The sequence below is a fragment of the Giraffa tippelskirchi genome, chromosome 11 (assembly GCF_054371585.1).
Source record: "Giraffa tippelskirchi isolate mGirTip1 chromosome 11, T2T-mGirTip1v1.2.pri, whole genome shotgun sequence".
In the NCBI taxonomy this organism is placed as follows: Eukaryota; Metazoa; Chordata; class Mammalia; order Artiodactyla; family Giraffidae; genus Giraffa; species Giraffa tippelskirchi.
In genome coordinates, this window is record NC_137285.1 from 104,100,968 (window position 1) to 104,118,820 (window position 17,853).

The following is a 17,853-nucleotide window of genomic DNA, read 5'->3' on the forward strand; positions in this document are numbered from 1 at the left end:
AGTATCTTAGCTGTGACTAGAAGTGTGGATTGTGTAATTTCAAAAACAGGCTGAGAAGAGACCTTCTCCTCTTCTGCAGCTACTGAAGAAAGGTTTGAACTTTCTCCCCAAGTTGGATGCAGTGAGGAGTTAGTTACTTGGCATCATTGGTGCCACCACACCTACACTAATGATGCCTGAGTTCAGGATCCAAAGACGCCAGAAAGGATAGCTTCCTGGGGTAGGGTGTATATCTACAAGGATTGCTTGCAGTAATGAGCAATAATCACCTCTTTCTGAGGCTGGAGGGAGTACCACTTGAGAGGAGGGACAGCTGGGAAATGTGCTGTGGCTAGGACAGGGTGGGTGTGGAAATCCACTCCTGACATTCATAACCAAGTGCAGAGGGCCTTCAAAAATCCACTCTTCCTTCCACACCCAGCCTTTGCCCTCTCCCCCTGCTTCCACCTCGGAAAGTCTGAAGCATGCTTGGAAAGTTGTTTTCTGCTTTCTTCTCTCTTCCTCCCCCTTTCCGAGCTTCCAGCTGCTCGACCTCTTGCGTAACTGTGCGAGAGCACTGAGTCTTTTTGATGGGCTCCAGATGTGGAGCGGGTGGGGGTGGAGGGTGGGGATGGTAGGTCTGAAGTCCCCTGAGTGCTCTAACTGTGGGAACACAGGGCCCCTACACAGCGGGAGCAAGGACACACTGCACAGAGCTTTTGTCATGGGCTCAGCAGACTGCTGGGCTGGGAGGACAGCAGTTGGGTGATGTTTCAACCCCCTGCTTCAGCATCAGTTGCCTCCATGGCAGGCTTGATTATTCCCCCAAATTCCTCCTGACCAAGACAGTAAGGAAGAGTTGGATTTGTGAAGCACAGTTAAGTGAAAAGTCTATGAGGCACCCCAATCTGAGCCTCTTCCCTCAAATGCTGGGTCTTGGCACATAACATACAACAAGTTTGGGGTTTCTTTCCTTTTCTTTTTATTTAACAGAATAGCCTGAAAATTACTGTTGTGATCTGCTTCATGAAAGGTGGTCAGAGTTAAAATACTTTTATGATCCTCAAACGGTATAAAGAAAGAATAAGAGGCTTCCACTCTCAACACTGCTCTCCCACCCCCGGCCAGATCCTGGGGCTTCCTGATACCCATGGCACATGCTGAAGCCTGATGGTTTGACCTCTGTTAGCTACAGCAGGTAGCTGCAAAGAGCCATCCACCCCCTCCTGCTTCTAGTCCCGTTGGTTCCAGCCTCCAGCTTGGGGTGGGGAGGGTCACCCTGCTAGTGCTGGCCCTGTCAATGAGTGACCAAAGGTTCCTGCAGTTCAGCCTCCTGCTGTTCCTGGGTTAAACAGGGAGGGTGCACAGTAAAAGCATTGAATCAGAACAAGGTTTGTCCACCCAAAGAAGACAAATTATTTTCTGCTGTCCTCTGCTCACTGCAATGTCACAGCCTTGGGGGCTTTCTCCTTCCTATCCTTCAGGGATGAAGAGTCTCGGGTCCCTCCAGTGCAGGTTTAAAAGGTCCAGCCTAGCTGAGTTCAGATCCCTAGGTCCTCCCCCATCAGTCTCCTGGGGCAAGAGCTGGCTTTACAAGGTAAGGATCGGCTGTCAGCTTGGATTTCGGGTGGTGGTTGAAAAGGAGAATGACTTTCTCCCAGGCTCAGTTTCCAGGCTTCTCTAAGGTTTTCAGGTCCTCCCCACCCACTTCTTCCTTATTAAATCCTTACTCCTACGGAGACCTAAACTGCTACAGGATGCTGTGCTCAACCAGTCCGAGCACCAGTTTGCCTCCCAACTGTAGTCCCGCAGGTTGTGGTGGGGGTGGAGTGACACGGGGGCAAGATGATAATTCCATTCGGTTTTCCTGTGCTTTACAGTTTGCGTGGCATTTACCATGCCTTCTTATACCTATCTTTAGAAATATCTGTGACGCCCTATCTGGACGGTTATTAACCCCATTTACAGCTCGTCCTGGCGGAGGGGCTTGGAGTAGGATGAGGAGAAAGGGCGACAGAGGGTAGATAGACCTGGATACCTTCAGCAGATATTTGGTGATGTTAAGAACATGTTATACGGCTGCGACCATGAAGTTCACTGGGAGCTGATGGAGGATTCAGGCATCTAAAGTGAAAAAGAGTAGGGGGCGGACTAGAGAGAAACGGGAAAACACCCTAGAAGAGCCTTAAGGCCTAGGGGTGGAGGGTGGTCCAGGAGAGGCCGAAGGGGAGGGCGAGTGGGGACAGGGGTGTGCACTCGGTGGGGGTAGTGGAGAGCCCAGCTGCAGAGATGAACAAAGCGCGCGCTGTGCAGGGGTGGGGGGAGGTGCTGCTATGGGAAAGGCTGGGTGGGGGGACCTTGGGCTCCGGTCCCGCAAGGGCGTCTCCTCTGGCTGGCCAGGCGGACGGGACGGGGGGACGGGGGCGGGGACTAGCAGAGGGGGGGTAGGAAGGCGGGACCCACTTGCTCTCCTCCTACTCAGCGGGCTTCCAGGGAAAAGCAAGAGTGTCCGGAGCCTGGGGCCGCGGCTGCCGAGCTGGGCGAAAGACCCGGCGTACCCCTCTCCCCTCGAGGTGAGGGCGCTCCCTCCCGCTACGCCTGCGGGTCCCGCTCGCTGCGCGGCTGGGACGGGATAAGAGGAAGTCCCGGGGACCTGGGGAGAGCCCTCAGACCAGCTCTGGGCTGGAAGATCCCGGAAGAAGCCGGTCGGGGAAGAGGGGCGCCGCAGGTGAGTGAGTGGGGACGCGGGGGGCTTTGTGCGGAGCGGGCTCCGCTGCTCTCCCGGGAGCTGCTTGCTCCTGCCCTCCCGAGCCGCTGCCGGCGCCGCCGCCAGAGGGGGCCCTTGCGCTCCGCTCCCCTCACCGCCGCCCACCGCCCCGGGGGGAACGCGGATCCTTGTCCCAGGATTTTCCTGCGGGAGACTGGGCAACACTCGTGGGGTCTCGTCCGCCTGCTCCCCACACCTCCCCTATCCCGCCGACAGAAGGACTGAGCCCTGCGCCAGGACAGCGGGGTCCCCTGGGGGCATCTCAGCTCCCGTCCCGGGCTGGGCCGCCTTGATGGGACAGGAAAGGGATGCGGAGTCGGGCTCGGAGGCAGTGCTGTCCAGAAGGGACCGCTGGGTGTGTTCAGGGAAAGGGTGGCACATCTGGGGCCTCCTGGGCCCTGCCAGGGCCTCGCGTCTTTAGGGGTCCAGGAGGCTGGAGGGGGGACCGTGGGGGCCGTGAGTCTTCGGTCCTTGCCACGCCCGCATAGTCCAGATTCGAATCCCTTGCGGAGTTCCCCAGTGCCGGGGCTGAGCCAGGCCATCCGGGCTCCTCTGGGAAGGGGAAGCGCGCGGGCGGGGGCGTGAGGGGGGACTGGGAGGGGCCGCGGGGTTGCCGAGGCTTCCACGGACGCTTCCGCCGAGGCGCGCGCGAGCGGAGGCTGGGCCGGGAGACTTAGCGGCCCGGCTGGGGACCCAGGGCGCCGGGGCGGAGCTGCATTCTGGGCCCGTTAGCTCAGCCGTCCCGGAGGCTCCGGAGACTGACTCATCGGGCCGGTTACACACAGACACAACCTCCCCCACCACGTCAGGCATCCCACGCGCAGACACACTCGGCGCCCCACCCGGCATCACCCACGCACCCTTCCCACCGCGCACGCCACGCGGACACGCCCGTCTCTCCGCCGTGACACGTGTGGGACCCAACACACACCTAGACCTCCACCCACTCCGCACACACGCCAAGCACCCGCAGCCCTCTCAGGAAACCCACATTCACACCTGCGGCCCCCGCGCACACGCAGCCCGCGGTTCACACACCCATCACACACTCAGTCCGCACACACGAATGCTACGCGCGCGGCCCCCTCCCGCAGCCGCCCGCGGGGAGCCGGCGGTGTCTGGGGGCCGCGCCTTTCCCGGACCGCGCAAACAAGCGGCCCCTTCTCCCGGCCCGGCCAAAGAAAGGCCGCTTGTCCGGCGTCAGCGGCGGGCGGGGCGGCCCAACACTGCGGCCTTGTCCCACCTGGCGGCCCTGGGGAGGGCGGCGAGGGGCAGCAGGGAGCCCTCCGTGCGGAGGCACCCCACCTCCACTCCGCACACAAGTAAAATCACAGCCCCAAACTACACTCGCGCCTCGTCCCACCGCCTGCTCCAGCCCCGGCTGCCCGCCTACAGTCTCTGTCCACATCTGGGTCCCCAGGCCAGCCCTCCGGACCCCTCTTTCACTCCAGAGCCTCACCTCCTGTCCCCACGCCGGTCTCCTCCTCCACGGCCCTGGGTACCTTCGACTGCTCCCCCGGACCGTCACCCCCTTACCTTGAGCACTCTTCTGTCCCCAGTCTCCCCCATCTCCTTCGTCCCCCAGTCCTCCCTCTCCGTCCCTGCCTCTCCTCCCCCCCCCTCCGCCTCCCCTGCGTCCCCCGGACTCCATCCTGTTTCCCACCTTTTTCCCCTCCTCCCCATCCTCTGCCCTCAGTCTTCTCTCCCCAGCCCTCCTTTTCCCTCACCCTACAGTCTCCCTCTTTTATTTTTCTCTCCAAACCCTTAATCTTCTCTCCCTCCCCATCCCTCCTCAGACCCCAGATTTTTCTTCTTCTAAAGTTCTCTGCGGGCTTCCCAGGTGGCGCTAGTGGTAAAGAACCTGCCTGCCAATGCAAGAGATGTAAGAGATGTGGGTTCGATCCTGGGTCGAGAAGATCCCCTGGAGGAGGAAATGGCAACCCACTCCAGTATTCTTGCCTGGGAAATCCTGTAGACAGAGGAGCCTGACGGGCTACAGTCCATGGGATCGCAGAGTCGGACACGACTGAGCGACTAACAGTCAAGTTCTCTGCGTCCTTTCCCCTACATCCTCCCCGGCCCCTGCCCGGCTCCGGCGCCCCGCCCGGTGGGCTCCCGGCCTCAGTTTCCTTCCCTTCCAGGCCCCTTCTTCTGCCAGCGGCCCTTCCTCGAGGGCGGACGCGCGCCGAAAGGATCCCAACTCGGCCTCGCTCCTGGGCCGTGCGACGCCCGGGCCACAGGAGACCGCTCTCGCTCCTGGGTCCGACCTTTCTTCTGGGGCCCGATTTGGAGGCTGAATTTCCTCCAGTTCCTGTTGGTTCTGGACTTTTCCAGTCGCTCGCCAGGGCCTCCCGCGCCTCTCGTTAGGGGACCGACCGAGTCCCCCGAAGCGGTGACTCTGGGAGCCCCACGCGGGCTGAGAGCTGGGGTCCAGGTAGGGGAGGGGATCCCCGGTGGCCTGGATGCCCGGGCGTTCGCGCTGGGCCGGGAGGCCGCAGGGCCCGGCGCGGGGTCACCTGCCGGAGACCCGGCCTCGCCCACACGGGGCTCTCTAGACACCCAGGCCTCTGCCACCTTGCGCCCGAGGAGGCGCTTGGGCGTCTCAGCTCGCAGTGCGAGACCGCTACCGAGAGCTGGGGCTGACCGCGGCGCTTCCCCAGCCCCTCCTCCCAGACAGCCGGACACGCACCGTAGGGGCCTTTTTTTGGCAGCGGGCGGGCGGGGTTTCCCAGGACCGCGGCAGAGGGCGGAGAGGTGAGTCGCTTGGGTATAATTACAGCCCCGGGCAGTGGGCAGCTCGGTGGGACGGAAGCAGGTCGGCCGCTGGGGGGCGCCCCAGCGCAGCCCGCTTGGCTCTCCCCGCCGGGGGAGCGGCGGGAAGAGAGGGCGCCCCCCGGTGGCGGCTCTCCGGGCCGCGGTGCAGCCCCTGGGTCAGAGCACCGCCCGCGGGCTGGGACGCGTCGGTCTGGTGTATCTTTCCACTCCACCTGGATTGAGTTTCGGACCTGGAGCCACGGCCTCGCGCCTCCCAGACTCTACATCTTTACTTATCTTCTCTGTCTCTCCCTACACCTCTCTCCTTATCTCTTCCTGTTCTTTCACCTCCTTATTCCCTTCTCTCCTCTCCTCCAATCACTCTTTTCCCCCATCAACCTCGTCCTTTTCCAGGCTTTATCACCACTTGAAATCCTTGGTGTAAATAAGTGAACACACCCATTGCTCCCTCACAGAGTGATGGTGACAAACTTGACAGGTGAAGAAGCTGAAGCCCAGAAAAATGAAGTGACTTGTTTAAGTTCAGGAAGCTCATTACTAGTAACTGGCATATTTACAGTACTTTGCACTTCACAGAGTGTCATTTGATATAATACCTGAATCTCTAGGGCTTTCCTTGTGGCTCAGCTGGTAAGGAATCCGCCTGCAATGCGGGAGACCTGGGTTCCATCCCTGGGCCGGGAAGATCCCCTGGAGAAGGAAATGGCAACCCACTCCAGTACTCTTGCTTGGAAAATCCCATGGACGGAGAAGCCTGGTTGGCCACAGTCTATGGGGTCGCAAAGAGTCCACCAACCGGACTGAGTGACTTCACTTCACCCACACCAGTATTCTTGCCTGGAGAATTCCATGGATTGTATAGTCCATGGGGTTGCAAAGAGTCGGACAGGACTGAGCAGCTTTCACTTTCTGAATCTCTAAGACAATCATCTTAAAAAAAAAAACCAAACTAATAGTTTTATTGAGGTATGATGTTCATACCATAAATTCACTTAAGTGTACATTCAATGATTTTTAGTATATTTACAGATCTGGGAAAACCATCATCACAAATAAGTTTTAGAACACTTCTATCATGCCCCCCAAATCTGCCCATTTATAGCCCATTAGATGGTCCCTCTGACAGGTCTAATTGGTTCACCCATTCCACACCTAGCCCCAGGCAAGCAGTAATCCAGACGATCTTGTTTTTTAATATAAATCATTATTCCAGTTTTATAGAGAACGATTGACACTCAGAGAAGTTAAATAATATGTCCAAGATCTCTCAACTAATAAATAAGAAAGTCAAGATTAGAATTTAAGGCTCTTGCATCCCAGCCTAAAGCTCTTTCTGTTACCCAGTGATGTCTTTCCTTCACCATTGTTCATTGTTTTGTTTTTCTTACCCCCTCTTTTATATATGCTTATATCCCCAACCCACGCTCTTGCCTCTCCTCCCTCAGAAAGCTGAAGGACTTCCCTGAGTTGAAAGCAGTAGAGCCACCTCTGTCCCTGGAAATTCTTCCCCTGGCCAGATCTCCTGGGGAGGTGCCAGGCCAGCTTGAGCCTTGGTGTAGGTTAACGGCCTTTGCCTTCCCTCTTCCCAGCCAGACTTGGGGTGGGCCTCAGGCCCTGTTCCAGCTTCTCTTCCTCCAGCTTGGGTGGAAATGGTGACGGAGACGATGCAGTTCAGGTCCGGAAGGGTGGAAGCTGGGAGGGTAAAATTAGTAACACTACTGCTAAGGCCTTTGGGCCCCACTGCCAGGGTCAGACACTCCTTGGAATGCTGGCTCCTGCCCCCATTTCCTCTCCAAGTCTCTCAGAAGATGGCTGGAAGAGAAAGTGGAAGGGAACCCTGCCTTCCTGGGTCTCCCTCCCTCCCTTTGGTCACACTCTCTTCAGCTTCCCCAGTAACATTTCAGCAGTCAATAGGAAGTTTCTCACCTCAGCAAGTTGGCCAAGGGATGGGCATGTAGGCACATATTAGTACACCAAGCTCCTTCCTCACAGTTCTCAGGTACCAAAGCTATGAGCCATGAGGGAGGGATGGGGAAGGCTCTGGAGCTCTGGAGTCTGTTTTATCCCTGGTTCTAAGGACCTCAGCTCCCTACAGTACCAAATCAGGTTGAGAACCCAAGAATCCTATATTCTCAGTGTTAGTCACCACTGAGGGGTTTTATTTTTTATTTTTGCTGATTGTGTGGGGGTAAGATGCTTTCTGAGGAGGAGAGGATACAGGTGGCAGAAATCGTGGCATTTTCCCCTCGTGTCTCCTTTAAGAAAACATCCTTCTGAGACCCCTGGGGAAAGAGATGGGGAAGAGGCTGTGGAAGGGAGCACCGGCTCAGCCATGCCACCTGCCTGGGGCCCCCTGTCTACCAGTGTCCCTGGAGGGGCCGCCTTGAGCTAGCTTTCCTCTCTAAGGTAGATTTTCCCCACCTTCTTATGGCTTCAGATGCCCGAGGGTCCTCAGCTGCTAAGGTTGGGTCCTGGCTGACAGAGGCAAGAGAGACCAGCGTACGGTCTGGGCCCTATAGGACTTTTGGAGCGGGGCTCTGTGTGTGGGGGGTCAGGGCCGGTGTGGTGGGGTAGCATCCACGCTGACGCTGTGTTGGGGCTTAAGATGTGGCACCGCCCCCTCCCCCCCCCAACCGGCCCCACCACCCCCAAGCTCCTGAACTGCCTCCGGGTCTCCTTCAGCAGGAGCTTGCTGGGAGCTGCGGTGACATTGCTCCTGCCCTGAGAACACCGCTGCAGAACTCACTCCTTGCCCCGTCTGCCCTGGCCTCTCTGCCTCACCTGTTTTCTGCTGTGTTCACAGGAGCTCTGGGGCCCCAGGACCATGGACACTCTCAGTAGGAACCAGATGGGCCCTGGATGTAAGACCCCGGGCCTGGTGCAGGTGAGCAAGGTTGGGGCCATGGGCAAGAGGGCGGTCTGGTGGGGACCGGTCGGCTCCTCTACCTCCCTGTGGTCCCAGCTCAAGGATGAGAGCCACACTACCTCCATGCTCGTCCCCAGGTCCCAAGTCTATTCACAGCTAAGTCTTTGGCTGAATTAGGTTAATTGGTTCACCCAGAAAATACCCTTTGAAAGTCAGGAAGTGGTTTATAGATTGACTGGGAACTGTATCCATTTCCGCCCTGCCCTCTCTTGTAATTCAGTTTAACAGGGGCAAGCCATGGTCAAGTGGATTGCCATGGACAAGTCTACAGGGATAAGTTTTGATTGGTCCCCTCTATAGCACGCCCCCGCCCCAACTCTTAGCAAACCCCTCCCAGCTCTCCTTACTTTCTTCTTGTTTCTGTCCTAATAGACAAAAGGGGCAGTTAAACCAAGACTTCAGATAAATCCAGTGGGACGAGTTAGTGGCCTAGATTCAGATCTAATTACAATTTAACGGAATATCGCTCGCCCAAGATTTTGTGCTAAGCCTTTCGACACCTACAGAGCCCTTTAGAGAGGGCAGGCGCTGGAGACAGTGCTGGTGTGACTGGGACTAGGGTGCCAAGGTGCCAGCGTGGACTCTCTCATGATGCTCATCCCCTCCCTCCACCACCTGCAGAAAGGACCCTTGGACCTGATCGAAACAGGCAAAGGGCTGAAAGTGCAGACGGACAAACCCCATCTGGTGAGCCTGGGCAGCGGGCGGCTCAGCACGGCCATCACCCTTCTCCCGCTGGAGGAAGGTGAGTCTGGGGTGCATCCTGCCTGCCACCCCTCCATCCTCACAGACATTCCTGCTTGGGAATCCAGGCATGTGTGCGGGGACCCCTCTTGCTACCTACTGGCAGTGTTCACCTCCCCCAAATGGGAGGCCATGTCACAATGCCCCCCCCAACCCCCCAGCTTGCTTCCCTTGTCTATGCCTCGCCAGACTAATCTGGCTCCATGACTGGGATTAAAGAGCAGCTTAGAAATCAGGAGGAGAGCCCTGAAATAGGTGAGCCCAGTGTAGCCAAGAAGAAAGGGGGCTCCGTTCCAGGGCCATGCCTGGCCGGAGAGAAGGTGCTGGTGGAGCTGGAGAGATGGGCAAGATGGGCATGGGGCAGACCTCCGAGTTAGGCCCTGGCACAGCCCCCTCCACCTTGCAGCTTCTGCCCTTCCTGTCTCCTCTCCTGGCTGCACTTGTTGCCCGGGTGATACTACATTCCCCACATTCTCCAAATACCAGTCCAGGAGCTCTCTCCCTCCAGGGGCTGGGGAGAGGCGGGGTGTGAGGAAGGCAAGGGTTGCAGGTGGCAGAAGGGAGGGAGAGGAGGGGGAAGGGAGAGCTGGAAGAAAAGATGAGAGAAGATAGGGAAGGAGAAAAAGGTCCTGGGGAGAGGGGCTTGGGGGGACTAAGGGAATTCTGCAGAAGAAGCTCCTGCTAAGTCTGAGGATCCTCTGTGCCCTCTGGGCCTTCCTGTTTCTGGGGCTGAGAAGGGCTTCTACCCCTTGCTGTCTCCACCACTCAGGGGCCACATGGTGTGGGCGGTGATTCTCCCTGGAGTAGGAGGTCCCACCGTGGCCCTCCCAGGTCCTCCCTGCCTCCTGAGCCTGGACCGGCCCTCTGACAGTTGCCTCCTGTCTTCAGGGAGGACCGTGATTGGCTCTGCGGCCAGGGACATCTCACTGCAGGGTCCAGGCCTGGCTCCGGAGCATTGCTACATCGAGAACCTGCGGGGCACCCTCACCCTCTACCCCTGCGGCAATGCCTGCACTATTGATGGGCTCCCCGTCCGGCAGCCCACTCGGCTCACTCAGGGTAAGGTCTAACAGCCCTGAAGCCAGGGAGCCTCTGTTTAAAAGCTTGTGCATGACAGGTGCAGGAGAAGCCCGCTGTTTTGGTTGCCATGGTAACTGCCTGAGTGGCCAAGTTGGGGGTGGGGTGCTCAGGTGCATCTGGATCAGGTGCGTTTCAAAACCCCCGCCAGCATCCAGACAGGCTTTTCTCTGGTCGACCCACCCTCTCTCTCACACCGTGGTGGGAAGAGAGAAAAGGGGTTCCCCTGCCTGCTGTCGGAGGACACGGGGAGCTGTGCAATAGTCGTTAGTGGTTGTTAGGGGAGAAGAGCTGGAGCAGCAGCGAGGGGAACAATGGCATGGTTCCACGATGCCAAGAGGGAGGTGTTCTAAAAAGCCCTTGAGGTTGGGGAGAGCAGGACAATGGGGATGGGACAAGGGCAAAAAAATCCAAGGACATGCTCACTCCTGTTAAAACACTGTTGACAACAGCTTCTGGGTCACGAATGTCTTTACCACCCTGTTTCCCAAAGGGACAGGTCGCTCTGTCGTATAAGGGAGCTCTAAAAACTGGGCCTCCAGTTGCTATGGTGACTAGGCAGGTAAGGAAGGGGTTGGCCCAGGTAGCACTTTGATAGACCAGGTGTGTTTGCCCTGGGCATCAGTGTATACAGTGAAGCATCATATTAGGGGGATGCGAAAAGTGGGCTTGGGTAGCCGTAAAGAATGGGAGCTTTGGACTAAGCCCGGCTCTAAGTAGGAGGACCAGTGCCCTGGCAGTGTTTTCTGGGGTCAGTGGTAAAGAATATCTGCCTGCCAATGCAAGAGACACCAGAGACGTGTGTTCCATCCCTGGGTCAGGAAGATCCCCTGGAGGGGGATACTACCCACTCTAGTATTCTTGCCCGAGAAATCCCATGGACGGAGGAGCTTGGTGGGCTACAGTCCATAGGGTTGCAAAGAGTCATATATGACTGAGCCACTAAGCACACTCACACCTCTTACCGGCTGGAAGCTCCTTGGTAGTGGAAATCCCACTCACGCCATTGTTTCCCTCTCCTTCTCTTCATACCCCTTGGGGTCTCTCCCTTCAAGGCAGACCCAGAAGACCTACCCTTGGGGGGGTGTGATGAGGGGACCGCTGACTCCATCAGCAGCAGCAAACAGGCCCTCATCTCTTCCAGGGCTTATCTGGACTCCAACTAAGGGGGGACCCCCCATAAACTGGGGCTTTGGCTGTGCTCCCATCTGGCTCCAGATCGTCCTCTTCCATTTCAAAGAGAGCGTCTTCCCCAAGATTTGGGTACATGAGAGTGAGACCGCAGAGCAGCAAGGAGAGGCAGGGGCAGAGTTCAGAGAAGGCTGGAGAAAGAGCCCACCCCCAAATCCCTCATGTTCTTGGGCAAGAATACTCTGCCCCTGTGTGTTGTGAGCAGGGTGGAGGAACCCATGCTCTGCAGGTCTCTCCCGCCTGGTCTTCCCAGGGCAGCATTTAGCTCCATGGGAAGAGGGAGGGCCTGGGCTGAGATGGAATCCTCAGGCATTTCCTGTGGCCCAAGTGACCCTCAACTCTTCCCTAGCCAGAAGCCCACCCTGCCAAGTATGTACCCTCCCACTCTCTCCTGACCCTAAACCCCCTTCCCTTTCCCTGCCTCCCACCCCATAGCTGCCTTGTCTAGGCTAGCCTGTCTCAGAAGCTTGGCAGCCTGGGGAGGGGTAGGCAGAGGCACAAAGGAACGGGTGTTCTTCTCCCCAGCACTGCCCCTCCCCTGGGCTCCAGGAGCTGAGGGTTTCCTTGTCTCATCTCTGGAGCAAGGCACCAAGCCCGGCCCGGCCTGGCCCCACTCCGGACATTCTTGGGAGTGCGTTTCCCTGGAAACTGGGTGGCTCGGGGGTGCAAGTGCTATCTCTGTGTGTCTGTGTAGCTGGAGTGTGTTTATGTATCTCCGGATGTGTTTGTGACTCTAGACTTGTGTATCTCTGTGTTTGTGTCTTGCCCTGTGTTTATGGATCAGAGTGTTCAACTGGGGGGCAGGGTGAACTCAGGGCTGGTGGTACCAAACCATCCACGGGTGTGCTCCTGTGAAGATAGGAGAACTCACTGACCACTGGCCTATGTGCAAGAGAACCATTTTCCCTGTCTTGTTCCCTGATCCAGCCTTGGTTGGGGGGGGACCCCCTCTTTGAAAAACCAGAGGACTACCCTAGAAATAACAAGGAGCCCTCTCTGGCTGGGCCGGTCCTTGGCTGCATCATTCTGGGCACTGTGCCCAGCCATAGGCAACTTGGAGAGGCACACGTCATAGCGAGCCGAGTGGCAGTAACAGGCTCTTCGAGCAAGAATATATATGCCTGGGCCAGGGGCGGGGTAGGGGGGAAGCAGGCAGAAAACAGATGCCAACGCCAACTTGAGCGAGAGCTATGGCCATGGGGCCCTGACGGGAGGGAACCAGGAAGATCCTGCTTCCAGTCTTGTCCCCAGGTACCTTGGGACATCCCAGGGGGCCCTCTCTCTACAGAGCAAGAGGTGGATGGAGCTGGGAAGAGGACCAAGGAAATGAGGAGGAATCTCAATCTGGGTCAAGGCTGCCCCACCCTGAGACCACAGTGCCAGCCCACAAGAAAGATCCGGGAGGGGACCCAGTAGGGAAGGACCCAGAAAGCCACGCAGCGCGGGGCCCAGGCTGTCTAGACAGAAGGTCCCCTACCCTCTTGGAGCATTTGCTGCCAGCCCCTGCCTCTGAGCCTCTTCTGAGTCTCCTTCGCTCCCCAGGCCCCTTGCTGGTGGGTAGGGGCTTCTGGGAGGGCCAGCCAGGAGGCTCCTTGGAATGCGGCTGGAGCCAGGATTCCTGAGTAATACAGCTGCCTCCCTCTGGGATCCAGGATGAGTCTCCTATTCCACCCAGCTGTCAGTTATTCCTTCTGTGAAATGGGAGGGAAGCCTCTGACTGTCCTCTGTGATGAGACTGATAAAGATCTCGACTAATAAAGCTCAAAGGAAGGAGAGAAAAAGCAAAAGCTTCTAGCTCCCCACTTCTGTGTGCCTGCCTCCTGCCCTGTTTCTCCCTGGCAGTGTCTTCTGTGTCTGTCTGGGTCTGTCCAGCTGGCCGTCACAGTTTCCAGACCGATGAATCACATTTCCTGAGGAGGTTTTTTTTAAGCCTCCCCCTATTTTGCATTTGACCCTATATGGTTTTCCTTTTTCCTTCAGAAGGGGAATGAGCTGCCTGTGCACATGTGAGTGTGTGAGTGTGTGTGCATGCGTGTGCGTGCATGCACGCGTGTGTGTAGTATGGCAGTGTGGGTAGGTGTTCAGCGAGGATAGAAAAATTGTTTGATTGTTTCTCTAAGGAAGTTGACTTTTTTTTTATGGAAGGAAATGGCTTTTTAAAAATACTTATTTATTGGGACTTCCCTGGTGGTCTGGTGGCTAAAACTCTGTGCTCCCAATGCAGGGGTCTGGGGTTTGATCCCTGGTCAGGGAACTAGATCCCATGTGCTGCAACTAACACCTGGTGCAGTCAAATAAATAAATAAAAATATTTTAAAAATATTTATTTATGTGGCTGCTCCAGGTCTTAGTTGCCCCATATGGAATCTAGTTCTCTGACCAGGGATTGAACCCAGGCCCCCTGCATTGGGAGTGTGGAGTCTTAGCCACTGGACCACCAGGGAAGTCCCAGGAGGTGGACTTTTGATTTCAGAGTCTCTCCAAGACTGAGGGAAAGGCTATCTGTGCCTGAGTGAGTGTGGAACCAAGAGAGGAACTGGTGCCTGAGGGGTTGTGTGTTGGAGAATAAATGTGTTTGAGACACATTAACTGGGGTGTCTGTGTGATTCAGAGCATGCACAGTTGAGTGGTGTCTGGCTGAGCAGGTGTTGGTGTGTATTTGAGAGGAAATGTGTGGGACTGTGTGAGCTCTGAGCGTACAGAGGACGTCTGAGGGAACACAGCGTATCCCTTAAGGTTCTGGTGTCCAGAGGCCAGGTCCTGGAATGTGAGGAATTTTCTGGGACTGAGGCTGGGTGGTGGGTACTATGCCTGGCCCAGAACCTCAGCATGGTCCCAGGGGCTCCAGAGGTGGGTGGCACTGTTTCCAGATGGGAAGGTACCTCCTTGGGGTGGGCAAGCTCTTTGCTGGAGCTCTTTGCACACTTGGTTGTGGTTGGGATGGGGTGAGTTGGCTTCTGGAACCCAAGGAAATGGGCTGGCTTGGAAGAGGCAGTGCCTGGGTCCAGTTTGGGTCATGGGGTGAGGTGAACTGCTGGGAATGTGGGTGGGTGGGGGCAAAGGAAGAGGTGTATAGGGTGGAGACAGGAGCTAGACTCAAGACTGTTCACAGAGCACTGCCTCGGCCTGAACTCCCACTTGTCACAGTGGCAGATTGAAGGCCAGAGCTGGGTCCAGTGACCTGGCTGGATTCCTGGGACTTTCACTCTTTTCCCTAATATATTGTTGTTCAGTTGGTCAGTCGTATCCGACTGCGACCCCAGTTGCACGCCAGGCTTCCCTGTCCTTCACTATCTCCCGGAGTCTGCTCAAACTCATGTCCTTCGAGTCAGTGATGCCATCCAACCATCTCATCCTCGGTAGCCCCCTTCTCCTTCTGCCCTCAATCTTTCCCAGCATCGGGGTCTTTTCCAGGGAGTCATCTCTTCACATCAGGTGGCCAGAGTACGGGAGCGTCAGCATCAGTCCTTCCAGTGAATATTCAGGGTTGATTTCCTTTAGGATTGACTGGCTTGCGGCTTCTCTCTAATCCATGGAGCCGTGGAATGTCAGAGCTTAACCTCTGCCGTCACCGAGGCCAGCCTGCCCACGCTGACCTGGGGGCTTGCCTGGCCCCTTCCTGGCGTCTGGTGACTTCTCACCGCAGAGGGCTCTCATGAGACCCCGCTTCTCCTCACTTCTGCCTCCTGGCTCCTCACTCTCTGGCCTCTGTGTCTGTCCCTTCCCTTTCCTTCTCTCTGTCCTCTCTCGTGAACGCTTCCTCCCCGCCGCACTTCTGCCCCTGCCCCGGACTGCGGGACCCCTGGCGGGCTCCGTCGGCGCGTCCCCCGCCGCGCCCCGCCCCGCGCCCTCCATCCCGCTCCCCTCCGCTCCTCCATCACTTCCTCTTCCCCTCCTCCTCTCCTTTGTCCCTCCCTCCTGGCTCCCTTCCCCCGCCGCCGGTGGCCGGCCCGCCCCTCCCCGGGCATTGGTGGCTGCTCGCCGCCTCGCTACCTCGCCGCTCCGAGCCGGGAGCCGGCGGCAGGAGGTCGGCCCGCCCCCTCAAAGGCCCGGGGGGGCCGGGGACCTGGAGGGCCGGGGCTAGCTGGGGCGAGCCGTGCGGAGGTCCGAATTCGGTGGTGAGTCCTCAGCCCCCCGGCCGCCGCAGCCCCGGCAGCCCGGCGCGGAGCAGCTCGGGCAGGGAGGGGCGTGGAGGGGGTGGGGAGGCATGCCAGGAGGGGGATCGGGTCCCCAGCCCACTTTGGGAGCCTGAGGCTGCGAGAGTCTGGTGTGTGTGTGTGTGTGAGAGAGAGAGAGAGAGAGAGAGAGCGCGCGAGAGAGCCCTGAACATATCCAAGTGGGGCGCCTGGGTTCGGGGCCACTCCTCAGCGGGGCAGACTTCATCTTTCCCAACCCGCGTTCGGTGGTCCCCTCCGTGGGACCTGCCTCTCTATGGGGTAGAGGGGTCCCAGTTAGGACTAGGGGAGCCTGTCTTAATGGCGAAGAGGGGTCTCTGATGGAAGGAGCCAAGGCCCTTTCTCCGGTCTTCCCCATACCCAGCTTCCTTTAGGCCAGTTCATTCTGTTTGTGTGGCCAGCAGGGCAGTTGACTGTCGCTCTGAGTGTGTGAGCCTGTCTGCTCCTCTCTGGGTGCGTCTGTGTGTTTCTGAGTGTGTAGGTGTGTTTGTGTGCAGTGGCCCCCTGCATCTCTCAGAGAAAGGACCCACCCTCTCCTTAGCTCCGTTTTTTCCCCTCCAGATGTGCAGCTCCTTTACCCACCTGCACACAGCTGGGACCTGAGCCCCTTTGGGGAGGGGGGACAGGAACGCAACTTTGCCTGGATGAGGAGGGGTTCTGGGGCTTCCTGCGTGGGCTGACCTTTGGCGGTGCAGGGCAGGAGTGAGCAGAGAGGAGGTTTCTTCCCAGAAACAGGCTGGCCAGGCCCCTGGGGGACAAGAGTAGGGGCAATGTCTGGGGCCCCTGAGTGCAAATAGAAAGTTAATTTGGGCAGGAGCTGGGCTACAATCAGTCCTGCTGCCCTCCTGCCCACTCTATTAATACAGATCCAGCTCTGCTGCCTGGCATCACCTATTTATAGCCCCGAGGCAGCGTGGCCACACCCCTTGTATAGAGGAGGGTGAGGGGCAGAGGAGGGGACAGGGGACTCACAGCTAGAGGAGCCAGAGCTGAGGGTCCCTACCTGCCTACGGCCTCCTTGGGTGGGCCTGGCACTGATGGGCTGGAATCCACCCAGGCTCCCCAGTCCTTCCCAGTCTGGACTATGTGGTCAGGCTCCTGAGCTGCCCCCCTCTGCCCGCCCCCCTCCGGCCCCAGTCAACCTAGGGTTGAGTGGGTCTGTCTAGACCCTGCGAACTCATCATTAATTAGCTTGTTAAATGGCTGGAAGGAGGGGGATGGGAATGGCAGGGTTCTGTCTGAAACAGCTGTGGTTGTAATTAGGTGGACGGTGTGGCTGGCTAATATTTATTCCGGTTATAATTACTCTGTGATCAGCTCCTCTGATTGGTGGCTTGGCAGGGAAGGCTCCCTCCTTTCCTAACCACCCATCAGCCTTTAGAATTGTTTGTGCCCGCCTGCCTGGGAGGGCCTGTGGGTGTACCAACGAAGTGGGCGGTTTTGTCTACTATGTTATCTCCTGTGGGTTTCTTAGACTGCTAGCCCCCATCCTTGGCAATACCCAGGGTCCCCCCCACAACAGGCTGCTGAGCTTCTCAGTGGGGGGCCCGCCAAGGTACCCCACGTGGCCCGGGATACCCCATACCCCTGTGGCCTGCCTGAGTTGAACTGTCTCAGCGTCCAGGAATGTAGAATTCCCTGCCAGTCTTAGCTCAGACTGGCATGAAGCTTGGGGTGCCAAGTGGCAGCAGATTGGGTAGACAGGAGCCTGGGGCCAAGGGCCAAGGATGTGGACAGATTGGAAGGGTGGGTGATAGAGAGCACCAGGTCTCTGGCTTCTCCCAAAAGAGCATCTTAGGCAGGAGCGCTCCAGCCCCTGGTGTGGCGGGAAGAGGAGTTCTGCCAGACAGGCTTAGGTGCTGTGGGCACACCTGTCGCCGTGCACACTCCCAGTGCCCCTGGCTACGTTTTCTGACTCCCCTATGCCCTCCCCCTCCCATGCACTCGCACTTCCTGGGCAGGACTGGGCTTGTGTCTACTGCCTGGGAATGTGCTTGGCGGAGGCTGGGCCCATTGGCCTAGGCTTGGCTACACTGCAGGAGAGTCCACGGAGCGGGACGATGTCAGGCCACAGAATGCTTCAACAGAGAGAAAGAGGGCAGCAGTCGCTTTCAACGGTCAGAAAGGGTGACTGGGGCATCTGATGAATCCATGGTGTGTTTCCCCATCTCCTATCTCAGAGCTTGATCCTGGAAGTTGCTGCCTCTCGAACTGACCCT

At 57.7% G+C, this 17,853-nt stretch overlaps 2 protein-coding genes across 14 annotated transcripts in view; both read left to right on the forward strand.

The window, feature by feature from the left end:
* The first annotated feature begins 2,047 nt into the window (after window positions 1–2,047).
* LOC145525247 (uncharacterized) lies at window positions 2,048–6,459 on the forward strand. Its single transcript, XM_081538059.1, has 5 exons — window positions 2,048–2,099; window positions 2,553–2,707; window positions 3,769–4,244; window positions 4,543–4,628; window positions 4,888–6,459. Exons 1-5 carry the CDS (start codon window positions 2,048–2,050, stop codon window positions 5,502–5,504), a joined length of 1,386 nt encoding a protein of 461 aa, XP_081394185.1. The 3' UTR covers window positions 5,505–6,459.
* PHLDB1 (pleckstrin homology like domain family B member 1) overlaps window positions 2,463–17,853 on the forward strand; it is a 48,479-nt gene continuing 33,088 nt past the window's right edge. For 7 of the 13 annotated variants that reach the window (XM_081541140.1, XM_081541143.1, XM_081541145.1 and 4 more), the window contains exons 1-4: window positions 2,463–2,707; window positions 8,325–8,405; window positions 9,069–9,192; window positions 10,080–10,250. In XM_081541140.1, coding sequence (XP_081397266.1) covers window positions 8,346–8,405; window positions 9,069–9,192; window positions 10,080–10,250 — 355 coding nt within the window. In that variant the 5' untranslated portion in view covers window positions 2,463–2,707; window positions 8,325–8,345. Of the gene's footprint in view, window positions 2,708–8,324; window positions 8,406–9,068; window positions 9,193–10,079; window positions 10,251–15,305; window positions 15,578–17,853 lie in introns of those variants that run through there. The other 6 variants (XM_081541141.1, XM_081541147.1, XM_081541150.1 and 3 more) reach the window with 1 other exon arrangement.